This window comes from Polychytrium aggregatum (assembly GCF_025602895.1).
Source record: "Polychytrium aggregatum strain JEL109 chromosome Unknown BJ171scaffold_8, whole genome shotgun sequence".
In the NCBI taxonomy this organism is placed as follows: domain Eukaryota; kingdom Fungi; phylum Chytridiomycota; class Chytridiomycetes; order Polychytriales; genus Polychytrium; species Polychytrium aggregatum.
In genome coordinates, this window is record NW_026516210.1 from 229,408 (window position 1) to 243,288 (window position 13,881).

The 13,881-nt window shown below is 59.0% G+C and overlaps 5 protein-coding genes across 5 annotated transcripts; 3 read left to right on the forward strand and 2 right to left on the reverse strand.

Annotated features, from left to right (window-relative positions):
• Positions 1-17: 17 nt before the first annotated feature.
• BJ171DRAFT_456417 (uncharacterized protein) lies at positions 18-2,143 on the forward strand (the record flags this gene model as incomplete). The annotated part of the gene is made up of 4 exons (XM_053108315.1): positions 18-364; positions 506-1,444; positions 1,595-1,660; positions 1,785-2,143. 4 exons carry the CDS (start codon positions 18-20, stop codon positions 2,065-2,067), a joined length of 1,635 nt encoding a protein of 544 aa, XP_052969265.1. The 3' UTR covers positions 2,068-2,143.
• Positions 2,144-2,474: 331 nt separating this feature from the next.
• On the forward strand, positions 2,475-6,272 carry BJ171DRAFT_493834 (uncharacterized protein). Its single transcript, XM_053109953.1, has 4 exons — positions 2,475-3,229; positions 3,357-5,057; positions 5,232-5,694; positions 5,782-6,272. Exons 1-4 carry the CDS (start codon positions 2,800-2,802, stop codon positions 5,846-5,848), a joined length of 2,661 nt encoding a protein of 886 aa, XP_052969266.1. The 5' UTR covers positions 2,475-2,799; the 3' UTR covers positions 5,849-6,272.
• Positions 6,273-8,498, reverse strand: BJ171DRAFT_596769 (uncharacterized protein; the record flags this gene model as incomplete). The annotated part of the gene is made up of 7 exons (XM_053114702.1): positions 6,273-6,584; positions 6,713-7,184; positions 7,377-7,449; positions 7,591-7,624; positions 7,785-8,000; positions 8,162-8,230; positions 8,430-8,498. The coding sequence occupies 7 exons, from the start codon at positions 8,496-8,498 to the stop codon at positions 6,444-6,446; spliced, it is 1,074 nt and encodes a 357-aa protein (XP_052969267.1). The 3' UTR covers positions 6,273-6,443.
• A 1,261-nt stretch (positions 8,499-9,759) lies between these two features.
• BJ171DRAFT_412483 (transcription initiation factor TAFII31) lies at positions 9,760-10,287 on the reverse strand (the record flags this gene model as incomplete). Its single annotated transcript, XM_053107293.1, has 2 exons — positions 9,760-9,876; positions 10,054-10,287. Coding segments are annotated over 2 exons (351 nt in total), but the record flags the coding sequence as incomplete, so codon positions are not given.
• Positions 10,288-10,472: 185 nt separating this feature from the next.
• Positions 10,473-13,723, forward strand: BJ171DRAFT_493839 (uncharacterized protein). The gene is made up of 7 exons (XM_053109954.1): positions 10,473-11,532; positions 11,698-11,739; positions 11,813-11,983; positions 12,133-12,267; positions 12,360-12,483; positions 12,692-12,901; positions 13,128-13,723. Exons 1-7 carry the CDS (start codon positions 10,843-10,845, stop codon positions 13,460-13,462), a joined length of 1,707 nt encoding a protein of 568 aa, XP_052969269.1. The 5' UTR covers positions 10,473-10,842; the 3' UTR covers positions 13,463-13,723.
• Positions 13,724-13,881: the final 158 nt, after the last annotated feature.

Genomic DNA, 13,881 nt, shown 5'->3' on the forward strand with positions numbered 1-13,881 from the left:
ATCGCCCGCCTCGCACCATGAAGGACTCTCACAGCGGCTCCCTGCTCGACTTGCCGAAGCGCACCTTCATCCGGCGAACGCAGGACTACGAGTCCAACACTCTCGACCGGATGTGCCATTTTGAGCAGATGAAGCGCATGACACAGGGCATCTACAAGCGCGGGTTCTTCAATTCCAAGTTCTCGGATGTTACGATCGAGGCCCTCGGCATGAAGTACCAGCTGCATCGCATTATCCTCGTCCAGAACTCGTTCTTTGCTGGGATGCTCGACGGCTCCTGGGCCGAGAGCGACAAACGCACCATCAACCTGACCTTTGACGATCCTCACATCACCCTGGAGGGTGTTAATGCTGTGTTTGCCCGGTAGGTTTTCCCCCGTCCTGTCAAAGTTCGAGCTTGGCTTGCTCATGGATGTCTGGCGCCGAGGGCAATCGAATATCGGCGAAGCACCTTCTGAGTTTGCTGCGTTTCTCGGCTCTGTTCAACGCCACCTTTCTGCCGCAGAATTTACGGCCAGTTCGAGGTGCGGCTCCATCCAAAGAATGTGTTTAGCATCATGGCAGCAGCCTCCTACTTCAACGACTCGGATTTGCTTGATATCTGCACCACATACATCATCGACAGCATCACCAAGGAGACCGTCGTGGACAGCATCGGCTTTATCGTCGCCTCATACTACGGCATCAACAGCGACGCCATCATCGAGGCCATCTTCACGTTTCTGTGTCGAGAGGGCTTTGCGGACCTGAAGGAAGTGTTCGCGCAGTTGCCGCTGTCCTGGTTTGAGCGCATAGTTGCCTCGGACTGCTTCTGCGTACCGTCCGAATACGAGCGGTACTGCTTCATCCGCGACGTCATTGAGCTGCGCCAGAAACGTTCGGACCGGACCAAAACTGGCCATCGGCCACTTTCCCTTGCAGACTCGGCCCTTGATCTCTCGTCCCTCTCGCTGGCATCGTCCGATTCAAGCGAAACCAGTGGCTCGACAAGCGCCAGCGATGGCAGCGAGGGCGAGAGCGAGGAAACCACCTTTCGAGACATGCTCTCGTACGGAGTGGTCTACTCGCACATGAGGTTCGACCAGCTGCTGCAGATCCGAGGCGATGGATTCGCCCCGGCCCATGTTCTTGAGAAGGCATTTTGGACGCAGCAAGAGTTTCGGTGTCTGATCGAGGGCTCAGCAGAACACATCACAACCCTGGGCATTCAGTACGATGTGGACGTCTCGAAGGACACCAGCGACCCTAGCCCGAGCGAGGTCCTCATCCCGAGCGGCGACACCGACAAAATTGACGAAAAGCAGGTGTCCGGAGTGCTGGAGGGCTCGATCTATGCCCACAGCCGGGTCCGATTCCCGCCGTTTCGGTTCTCGCTCGAGGCGGCCGATGAGAACCGCATCCATCGGGGTGACCGGGTATACTCCAAGACGCAGTTTTACGCCGGGTAAGCTCGGCTCGGGAATATGCTCGCGGACGAGCCCTTCGGTGTGCATGCACGGGAATGGTTGTTGTGGCGTCGCAACTGACACTGCCCTGCCTGTGACGTCTGTTTGGGTCTCGACCCGATGGACCCGGTACGATCACCCTCGACAAGCTCGTACTGGATTGTGTATATTCAGAAGCTTGTCGCGCAAGGATCAAGCAAGCTGGGTATCTATCTGTGAGTATCCTGCGATGTGGTCCTGCGAGTGCCGCTACAGCAATAGCGATGCTGCCGAGCGACAGAGACAGCCAATGGTACTGACCCGTTGCATGCCGCGCATAAACTCGGTGGCCGAGCACAGCCAGCGCTGGGCACAGGACGAGGAGCCCGAAATCGAAGATCCGCATGCCTCAGCTTCACATCGCGTTTCGGTCTACGTCGATCGGCGGGAGGAGGTGCAGACCTGGTTTCAGCTGTACTGCTTCATTTCCGACCAGTGCTTCATCCTGGAGAGCAAGCCCGATCTGTTCAAGAACACACAGAGCTGGGGCTGGAGGTCGAGCAAGCTGCTCAAGGTGTGGACAGACTCGGCTGCGCCAGGACCGCACACGATCAAGATCTCGGTTGTCATGGGGCATGTGTAGCTGTGGTGGTGGTGCTAATATTGGTGCTGGCGGTGGTGCTAGGATTGGTGCTGTTGCGGGTCGGGAATGAACATGAACATGAATGCTGCCCGGATCACGTGCTGTCCAGTGCGACCACAAAGACATGTCCGCCGGGCCAATCGCCTGCGGCCGTGCGCAAGCAGCGGCTGTGCAGAGTCTGTGCAGAGTCTGTGGAGCTTGGCCAATGCCTCTGTGTTGGGCAATGGCCCATGCGCTGTGCCACCGTGTCCCACATGCCGTCCGACGCCCTTCTCGGCCCCCTTCTCGCCCGCACCTCGGTGCCCCCTCGCTGCGTCTCGCGGCGCTCTCGTCCCGTGTGGCTTGGCCGCGCCATCACTTCCCGTCACCTTTTTTTTGCCCCTCTTGGTCTTCCCGATCCGTCTGATCATCCAGCCTGCCTGCGCTGCCATCTGCTGCATCGCCCATCGCCATCGCCCATCGCCCATCGCCTTCGATCGCACTATCGTCGCCGTCGCCGCCGCTGTCGCCGATTGCGAGCTTGCTCTTGCCTCTCCCACCTGCGACACCCCCCTCGGAGCTCGATCCCAAGCTCCCGTATATCCTCTGTGCCATCCAGATCCTGGAAATCCTCGCATCGGGCCCGCAGATCCGTCGATCCATCCCACCCCGTCGCTCCGTCTGCACATCGTCTCGACCTCTGGGCTCCTGACTGCTCCGTGCTGCCGTGCCGCCACTGCCTCCCGCCCAGCCATGTTTCCCACAAATCCCACTGCCCGAGCCTTGCTGGCCCTGACAACCGCCGTCGCGGTTGCCTTGCTGATCCAGCGCATCGCATTCGCCGCAAGCAAGCCCGATAAGAAAAAGGACACCAAGAAGCGGGACTCGTCCGCCAAGCGTTCGTCTCAGACAGCCGATGCGAGTCGCTCCTCGTCCGCAACCTCAACTCCAGCGACCACACCTCGGGGCACCCGCAGACGATCGTCCGCAAAGACCCGCGTGTCCGTCGCAGCGCGATCAGTCGATTCTGAGTCGGCCGAGCCGGCTGCTCCTGCCAATCCCTCAGTCGAGTTTGAAGAGATCGCCAAGGCCGTTGCCGACAAATCCAGGGAGATTGAGGCCGTCCTGTCCGTGTCCACCCCGGCCGCTGTCTCATCCGACAAGTCCGACACTTCCGCCAGAGGTCCGTATCCCCACCGCGTGTGTGGCTGCATTGTCTGCTCTGCGTGGCGGCTCTGTCTCGGCTCCTCGCTACATGGGGCATAGTACTGACGCCATGGTCCCGCTTCCTTGCTGCTTTGCTGTATCAGATACACCAGTCGATCTGCTGACCAAGGCTACTCCTGAGTCGACACCCATTCTGATCCCGTCAGAGGCCAGTGTCCAAACCGAGACTGTTACCGTCGAAGTCGCAACCAAAGCCCAAACGGCCCGTGCTGAGACCACCACCAGCATCACCACCACCACCACGATCACAACCACCACCACTACCACCACCGGCGCTGAAACCACGTCCCACGTTGAGACCGCCACCCGCTCCGAAGCAGCCCATGCTGAGGCCGACCGACCGGCTCTCGCCCACCAGTCCTCGGCCATCTACGCCCAAGTCCACGAGCGCTCCTACTACGGCTATGTATCAAGCACTAGCGAGGGCGAGCACCCGTTTCTGATCTACAACAGCACCGGCGAGCTGTCCTCGCCATCGCCCAGCACCCAGACTCCCGTTGCGGATGCCGTTTCTCAGACCCCGGAGCCTCAAGTGCCTGCCTCGGTTGTATCCGAGCCACAGGCGACATTCGCGCCGCGGGCTCTGTCCGATGCGCCTACCGACTCCGCTGTACTAGCCAAGCCCGTCCTGTCCTATGCCGCTGCCGCCTCCAAGGTCCTCTCGCATCCCATGTACGCCGACATCAACGAGCGACGCACATATGGGTATGTCGCCTCCGGGGACGAACAGCCTTACCCCTACGAGATTGTGCGCCATGACTCGTACACGCTGATCGACAACGCCACGCAGCCGTCTTCGGCCAGAGCCGACATTACCGAGATCACGGAGCGCATTGAGGAGGTCGATCTCCCCCCTCGCCCGCAGTCGCCTGTCAAGACGACAATCGCCACCCAGCTCTCGTTCGAAGACCTGACCGAGCCCGTTCTCGAGGCTGTGCCCACACCCGCGACGCCGTACATGGGCCAGACACCCGTCACCCCCGCGGTGCCGCAAGAGACTGCCGACGCTGTGACCAGCATCAACGTCGAGTGCCTGACGGAAAGCATCCAGGTCATTGAGGTCGAAGCCCAGTCTGTTATTGTCATTGATGCGGCTGAGATCGAGGAGGATGCCCACATCGACCAGGAGCACCTGTCTTTTGTCACTCAAGAGGACATCCACAACGATTCGCGAGCGCACTCGGAGATCAGCACGTCATCGCCCGTTGCGGCTCCTCAGGTTGTCGAGAGCAATCTGATCGAACCTGAAACTGTCGAGATTATCGAGGCTGCCGCCACTATTGAGACCATCGAGCAGGCCACTGCTTTCGAAGCGACAGAAACTGCATCGGCTCTTGAGCCTGTCGAGATTGCTGAGGCTGTCGAAGCTACAAGGGAGATTGTCGAGGTCGACAGCCCCACTGCGCATATCGTGGCCGAGTCGGCTGCAGATCATGAGCCGGCTGCTGCGGAGCCTAGCCAAGAACCCGTGCAAGCACCAGAGCTTGCGCCGGAACAAGTGTCTGAACACGCGCAGTTTCAACATGGCGACGAGCATGGCTCGCTGCCAATGCTCGAGCCCGTCGACGCCGCTCCCGAGATGCTGGACTATCTTGAACCCACCGAGTTCCACCACGCTCACTCCACACCCGAAGTCATGGACGACATGACCCAAGCGTCTGTCTACGCCAATGGGTACTACGTCGCCGACCATGCCGAAGCCGTCGTGAACGGAGGGTCCTGGAAGCCCTATGTGCCTGAGTTTGTTCCCTCCTTCAATGTGAACGCGATGGAGTTTGTGCCAGGTTGGTTCTCGCACGTTTGCAGTCTGGGTGGCCGTGGTGCGCGCTAGCGTCGCGGCAACATGCCGGGCAACACTTTCGCTTGGTTGGAGTGCCTGGCTCCCACGACCCGTATTTGCCTCCTGATTTCGCTGCTGATTCCTTGCTGACTTGCTTCTGGTTCTTGGCGCCTTCCAGGCAGTTACGACAGCAGCCTCTACGACGAGGCCAAGCTCAAGAAGCGAAACTCGTACAACGGCCGGCCCCAGACCAAGGCCAACGGACACGTCCGCTCCAACTCATCGCAGGATGTTGCCAACCTCGCCCGCTCGAACAGTACCCGCAAGCGTGGCGCCAGCACCGCCAAGGACGAAGACAAGTCTGCCGCACCTCCCTCTCACACCCTGTTTGAGTTCGTGACACCCGCTCTGTCGGTGCCCAAGTCCCAGAAGAAGAGACCCGTCAAGGAAATTGTGCCCGAGCCGGCCAAGGATGAGGAAGAGCCTGCGGCGGATTCCGAGGGCACCCCCGCTGAGAAGCGCACCAAGGCTGCCAAGCGACAGGCGCGCGAGGCTCTGATGAGCAAGACCAAGTGCATTTTTGGCGACAAGTGCGCCAACAAGTCCGGCTGCGGCTATCACCACCCCACGGAGCTGTGCAAGTGAGTGTGCCGACTCGTCGTGCAGGATACTGCCTCATAGCCGCATTGCCTTCAGCACACTGACTCGGCTTATCCCTTTCGCTGCAGGTTCTATCCGGATTGCAAGTACGGCAAGGACTGCATCTATATCCATCCGAGCAGCCCAAAGCCCTAAACACCCCCGGCGAGCGCGAGGCGCTTTGTGGCTTCAGCTCTGCTGTTGGTAGTCCAAAGCATCGATCACTGATGCAGGACTATTGCTCGGCCGTGCTTCTGCCCCCCCCCCCACGTTCTTTCTACCCATGTCATTCATCCCACATCATCTGCATGTAAAAACTAGTTTGCTGTTTGTTTCTCCCCCACCTTCTCCGCAGCTTTCCTCCCAAGACTCACGCCATCGCTGAGCCCGTCAGTCCCACCAATCCATATTCGTGCTAATTCTCTACTTCCGTCATCCTACTTCTCGTTGCGATGCATTCTCCCTCCTTTCGGAGTCTTTGTTTTCCAACTCAGACAAAATGAACCGGGACGCCCTGCTCCAGTCCCCGACAGATTGCTCTTTATCTTCTTCTGGATTCTGAATACACGTGTGTCCATCCAATATGTCCAAAGACATTGCACTCCGGCTCTGAGATGCACCGTGCACCAGAGCATCGACATCTGCACCAAGATGGCTGGTTGTCGTGTGGATCTGGGATGGGTGTTGGCGGAAAATGCCCGACTCTGTGCATTCAACACCGTACCGCTCCGGCACACGGTACCGATGGCTGTCAGCGGGTGAGCAGAAGCACAAACTCGCTGTAAAGCTCGGGATGGCGCTGCTCGATGATATCGGAGGTTGTCTCGAGCGTCTTCTGGCGGCTCTGTTCGCGGTTGTTGTAGGCCTTGACATTCATGAGCAGACCCGTGAACTGCGGAGCGGGGATGGGCTGCGGTTACTGCCAGCCATGTCTGCCCGACGAAACCTCCAAAGCAGACATGCAGTCCAAGGCTGCCATCGTGCAGATCAAAAGGTCCGTTTGCTTCAAGCCAGCCATACCTCATCATAAGACAAAGTGCCTCTGGCTTTCTTGAAGAACTCACGTCCGTCCACGAACTGTCCGCTCGGCGACATGAGCCCCGACCCCGACGAGCTCGCTGTGTCGGCCAGCATGGTCCCACTGGTTGGTGCTGGTGCCCCCAGCGACGATGCCGACATGGAGATTGCCGTCGATGGTGCCGGCTCCATAACGGATTCTTTCTGGATCATGGGACTGAAGGTCACGGACCGGTCTCGTGGTAGATTCATGGCGGGCAAGTTGGGGTTCCCGCTGCCTGCTCGGATTTGCTGCAACAGCAGCTCGTTTGTCTTGGACACTGGCGAGGCCCCGGTGCTGCTGGATGGCTGGGTGGGCTGCGTGAGTCCGGCTTTATCAAGCTCGGCCGTGGATAGCTCGGTCTTTTGCATGGATATCTGTTGTTTCAGAGGAATACCATCCTGCATGGGTTTCATGCCCATAGCTTCGATCGAGCTTCCGTACAAAGCAGCGATGGTTTGAGGTGGCGAGAGGAGATATGAGAAGGAACATACGACGAGATCGTGATGGAATCCATGTCGGCGATAGCATGTCATGGTGGAATGTCATGCGATGATTGAATGAGGGGTGACGATATTTAACCCCCTGAACGCAAACGGTCGGATGCGGCGACGTCAGAAAGGGTACCTGTCCATTCTGCTCAGCGGGAGATATCCCTGGTGAATCGAGCCCGCTGCTGGGTTTGTGGCGTCGCTGTCATCTGCAAGGTTTCGATTCATGCATAGAGAACAGCGTTGGAACACAGACATAAGTTCGACTGGGCAAGAGATGCATTGGTGGCAAGCGGAGAGAGGGTGGCGAATGCGACGACAGCGGAACGAACAATGTCGCTGGCACGTACATGTGGCTCGTTCGAAGACTGGCCTGGTCGGGTTCTGGAGGGGGGCCTCGTGAATGAGGAATGTAAGGAGAAGAGTAGTTGGCTCAGGCATCCAGCATTGCACATTGCACATTGCACATTGCACATTGCACATTGCACATTGCACATTGCACACTGCACACTGCACACTGCACGCTGCACGTCGCGCAGCGTACCTCCTGCTGTGTGATTCCAATGTTGGTGGGAACTTGGGGGATGGGTCTGACGAGCCCCGTTTGGATGAGTCCTCGAAAGTCGTCATCGTCCCCAAAGGACTGCATCACACTCTGCTTGAATATTGTGAGCTTTTGGACCGCCCGCGACACTTCAGCCATCCGCTTCTCTGACTTTGAGAGCTGAGTCTCGAGCTGCTGGAGGCGATTCGTGAGATCCTACCGAGTCGACGGACAGCCGACCACCTCGTATCAGCATTTGCCAGCCAGAATGAGCTTCCCATCACCACCACCACCACCACCACCACCACCACATCCTTTCCCTTGGTGCCGATGAGCGCGAGTGTGTCTGGGCGGTTCGATGCATTTCCGGTCCATACCTTGATCTCGACCTCTTTTCGGTTGAGCTCGCCCCGCATCTGAATGAGCTCGAGTTCCTTCATGCCGAGCTATCGTTTGTCGTATCCGCATTACATATCCAAGAGCCCCACGATCCATCATCGTCAGAGAAAGGTTCAATTGCTTTTGGTGCTCCCTCCCGCCCCTCCTGAGGCTGCGCCTCCTTTGGTACTTTCTGCAGCTCGGCCTCTCTGCATAGAATGTGGAGACACGCGTGCAGTCGAGCGAGCGACCGTCGCGATCGCTTACTTTCTTCGTGAAGGCCTCGCGAATGAGGCGGATGCCGGCCTCGAACTCTTGGTCAACTGGAGACGTCATTTCGTTCGCTGGTATGCCTTGATTCTGTCTGCCTTGGTACGTGCTGGTCGCCACGATGCTCCTTGGGAGGAAGACAGGATGCGGCCGTGGGAAAGCAGGTGGCTGGTCCAAGGCGAATAGGGTGGTCTGGATGTCACGGAGAATTTGAGGCCGGCAGGACGGACCAATTCAGGAGACATTCGATGGGGCACCAGGCTGATTGGGACAGGGCGGCCGCTTGCGCTCGCTCGGAGTTGTCGGAATGGGGCATCGGGCTTGCGATCATGGCCGAACTGGAGCAGACCGCCGAGCCACTTTGGATCTCGGGCCTCTGTGGTGCTCTGCTTTGCCTCGGGGATATGCCTGATATGCTTCTGGATATCCCACCTCCCGCTCTGCAATCCCATGGTGGAAACCCGGCGTTTCTCTCGCAAAGTAATACTATTCAGTGTATCTGCCTGTCGGACCGCTGGCCAACACAGCGACAGGCCCAAGGTGGAATCAGAATACAAGCCACAGGCCCTGCTGTCCGGCTCCGCACAATATGTGTGCCCATCCAGTACTCAGGCTGCGCTCGTAGCGCTTGGCATGTCCAAGCCGCGGTGGTTGGCATTGCTCAGGTCTCAGGCCAAGTTCAGGCACCGCCACAAGCATCTTTAGAACAGCAAATCGTCTGAAGCATGCCAAGAGCATGGATTAGTGGGTGCAGGAGCGTTTCAGGCCGGCATTTCAGAAATACCTTGGACAGGCTGAGCGGCACCGCCTACCTGATCCCTCCATAGCCTTGTCGTTCGAACTGTCAATGTCCCTTGAAGCGTCATCAGTCGCATCTATGATGTTTAAATCGTCAGTATGATCACTGCTCTTGCCCAAAATGCGCGAGCCCACCGACTTGTTCGTCCTAGGCCAGGCCAGATCCGCCCAGAGGAACCAAACAGGGCTGACCGTCTCCAAGACCAACCCAGCCTGTCCAACTTGCGGCTGGCGATATACAAGACGTATGAAATATCTGGGACAACCAACCTTCCATATCGTAATCCTCGTCGGCATCGACCCGGCTGGCGGTGACGTCCGCTGCAGCCTGGTGCGCTGACAGAGCAAGCGTAGGGTTCTGGATTGTCACGCTGGCAGTGGGGAGACTGGCCGTCTTTGCCAGATTTGAGGACGACTGCAACGATGCGCCTCGATTCGCAGACGACGACGACACAGATAGCAGGACTGAGGAGGGCTTGGTGACGTTCGCACCGGGCTGATCAGGCTTTGGAGGTAGCTTGTGGTGGTCGACCTGCAGCTTGGATCCAATCAGGCAATACTTTTCGGGGGGCAGACGGATGCCAAACTTTTCAGGAACAGGGGGCAGAGGGATCGAGTTTTTCTTGCGGGCGAGATCGGCAAGGAACTTTGCGGCGACCAATATCGAAGCGTTGCGATCGAGTCCAATGCGTTTGGAGGAAGAGTATGATATTGAGGGTGTGGATCCAGTGAAGAGAGCGTCAGTAGAGCCGGCATACAGCCGCAAGCTATGGCACCACGACGATCCAGGGGGCAGCGATGGGCTTCGAGGCAGCAGACTTACGTCTCGGGAGGGCAGGTTGACGAATGAATGGGTCACCAACCCCTGCACGGCCAGCTGGACATCGGACTTGTCAATGTCGGATCGCCGGGCATGGTCGCTGAAGACCTGTGCATCTGCCAGAATATCCAGGGTGTAGCGATGGATGAACTCGAGCAGCTGTGTGGTGACCCGCGGATCGTAGTCGTCCAGATCCATGGCCTGGAGAAGCAGCGAGACCAGCTTGGCATCGCGAGGAGCTCGCTTGGCATCGCCCAGTTCCTGCGGGATCGCGGCAGACGAGGGGGTCTCGAGCGGCGCATGGAAGGTCGCTGGAGGTGCCGATGAAGATGTGGTCGCTGGCGGTGCCGAGGGTTGTGCTGACATGATGGCCGGGAGCGCTGGATGATGGAGGCCAGAGTCGAGATCGGCGACGCTCTGGGCCAAAAGCCAATCCACGCGACCAGGGCGGATGTGCGAGCCGTCCCCGCTTCTGCTCGGAAATCGTCGGCTTCGTTGCCCTGCGTCCCGGACAGCCGCAAATCGCATCATCCTGCGCTGGTTTGCCATCGAGACGGCCATATCCCGCCGACGCCGTCCCTGATCGAGGCTGCTGCGTATCGACCTCGGCGACAAAGCCCATCGGCTGTCGCTGCTCGACGACGGTGCCGCTTGCCTGCACCGCAACCCCTTGCCAGAGGCACCATCTGTCTGCCTCCTGCCTCCTGTTCCTGCCTCCTGCTTCTTGTTCCTGCCTCCTGTTCGTTACCACGGCGCCGCTATCTTCCTCCATTTGCTCTGCGCATCTGATCCATGTCTGGCTTCGAGGGCGCACGCTTTGCTCCATCGCAACCCCCATCGACGCCGTCCAAGCCCAGCTCCCTGGCATCTCGCCAGTTGCCAAACCCGACGGATCCAAATCCCCCGATGCCTCCGCCGGTACACCCAACTCAGTCGTGGAGATTGTCTTCGGTCGACGACGATGACGACGACGAGTCCATGTTCGACGGCCCTGGCAACGGTCAGAGCAGCTCGCAACGATCGTCAGACGGACCCTCGCCGAGCACACCAAAGCAACCGTCGACGCATCGAGGCCCCGAGCGGCCTTCGTCTGGCGACTACACCTTCGGATCCAGAATCAGGTCGCCTGCCCGGAACGTCTCGACGCCCCGAAGGGCCGCTCGCGGGCGACTGCGATCGGTGTCCAATTCGTCGGGCCATGTGTTGTTTCCCCCGATCAATATGTCGATGGTGGCCCAGGCTTCAGCCTTTGGCAACGGAGGCTCCATAGCGAGAGACGACGACCTTGGTCTGCCTGCAGCTGCCTCGATCGACAGCGAACCGATACCAACCACCCCTCCGATGGCTTCTCTGCACTACATCGAGCGAGACGGTGGTCCGTCCGAAGACATGGCCGTTGACGGCTGGTGGAGTGGCCAGAGCGGCGACGAGTCATCGTTTGGCCCACCAAGGAGCAGCAACTCCCGGAAGGGACTGCGAAAGGTTCGTCGATTCCCCTTCTAGCCAGCCAGAGATTGCGTCCTTGGTGGACATGCCCGACATGCCTGGGCGTTTGGGCATTCGACAGAAAGCAGACGCGGATGCAGCTTGCTGATCCCAGAGCCTCCTTCCTCACACTATCGTCTGCGTCGTTGCCATGCTCGTCAGACGGGAATGAAGAACCTCAGTCGCATCACACAGCTGTTGGAGGTATGTACTCGACCGCTTGGTGCAGCACCCCCGGATCGCCGAGGCGACAGCAATAACTCAGTCCCTGTGATAGGACGAGATGCGGCCGTTCGACACCGAAATCGCATACGAACGAGTTGTCACGGAGAATATCAAGACACAGGGGCAGCCGTTTCCGTCCATCACTTCCCTTGCCCACCGGCCCAGCCTCGTCAACCTCGATTCCGACGCGAGTGCGAACGACGACGGCACAGCCATGTCCGAGGTATGAGCGAGCCTGTTATGTCCGCATGCGCATGAGCATGGTCTGGTGGTCTCGCTGATGGGTCGCAGGTCGGCTCGGTTGCCACGCACATGTTGTTGGCCATCTCCCGCGGCGCTGAAACAACGTCTCCTCGATCCTTGGCCGTGCAGGAGATCTGTTTCTCTCCTCCGACGGTCTCGGTGCCTCCGCCAACGCTGTCGTCAAGCTCATCGTTTTCATATGTGCAGCTCAAGAGCCCTTCATCGCAGCCCGTACAGCCCTCCAGACTCAATCCCGAAGCCAATGCAAGTTGCCGTCTCCTGCAGTTGCCCTCCCTGGATGCAGTCTTCGTGGTGCTCCTTCGACACTAACCACCAACTTTTCAATGCGGCTGCAGTTCATTTCAAGCACCCGAAGCGCGTTTCTGGAGGGAGTGCCCTGCTCGCCAAAGACCATGTCTCCGATTATTCCCTTTAGTGGAGTGCTGTCGCCCAAGCTCGACCGCAAGGGCAAGAGAAAGAGTAAGCAGCGGTGATCTCTCGGCATGGCCTTGATTGATGCCCCATCGCACCGATCGCACCTTTAGGTTTTGCGCAGGGCTTGGTGTGTCTGCAGCAAGTCATTCGCGCAATGTGCCCGAATATCGACCTTTGTTCTGCTGACACCACTCGTCACGTCTGCGCGTCCTTTGCTCTCCATCGATGCGACAACGATACTGGATTTCTCCAGTGAGCTGCGGCGACGAGCCCCGGTTCGATCCCTACAAACGACATCGAGTCACTGCCTCGCCGGTTGTTCGGAACAACACGCCGTCGCCACGCCTGATTCACCAGCATCTCGGGACGCCTCCGCCGATGCTCCCGATTCCGCTCGCTGGGATTCTACCGATGGCGTTGAACGGCAACGGGCCGCTCTTCCAGCGATCCCCCTCGTGGAATGGTATGTACTTGGGAAGGCGTGAGAACGCAGCGTCCACATCATCGAATCATCCGTGGCAGTCTCTTGGTGCACTCCCGATACCGCCAATGCATCGTCAGCCTCAGGTTGCTGTTCGGGCCTGGCTTGGTCCGGTCAGGCCTCGCTCATCAGATAGGCTTCGGATCAAGACCCGTGGGTCTCACAGCAAACCACACAACCAACTCTCTCGGCCTGCTCGGTCTCACAGGAACCGAATCGGCCTTCCCGTCCACGCCCACGAAAGGCTCAAGTCAGATGGGCGACGGCGACCTCAGGCTGAGCGAGTGCTCTGGCAACTCGGACGGCCGCATGTCGATCGGCAGTCAAACGTCGGGGTTTATAACTGGCGGCAACGGCGACGCTGGTTTGCAAGTTGGCTCCGACAGCATCATGGGCGGGCCCGCGAGCGCCACGCCGTCGTTGGAAAGCCAGCCACTTTACCTGCAGCCAACCGCACAGCCAACGGGGCAAGTGCAGTTTGTTCTTGGCCTCAACATCCAGGGCGCCCAAGGGGAGTTCAGCAAGATGTCCATCTCCAAATAGCGCAGCGCCGCTGGGAATGTCTCCAGATCAAGGAGCATGGCCGGCCGATCCTGTTTCCCCACATACCCTCCCCCTCTCGCCTCGCCTCTCATCTTCACAGCTGGGCTGAGTGCACCTTCCGCGATGTGATGCCCCTGTTATCGATTGATTGTCTCTGAACACGGCTGATATCGTGCAATTCAGGACCAAAGCAGTGGCCGACATCGCGCATGGCCCGCAGATCGTGGGGACAATACATTTGCACATGCCGGCGTCCGTCTTCCCCCAACGCCGGGTCTGTTCGGTGGCGTCCCCGAGTAGTCCCGGGTTGCCCAAGTGGGATCGGGCGACCTTGGATGGCCCCTGCTTCCATGGCCAGGGAAAACAAGCACGCGCAGGCTCGCCGATTTCGGGGCGTGTGGGGTACTGGCCAATCAGAG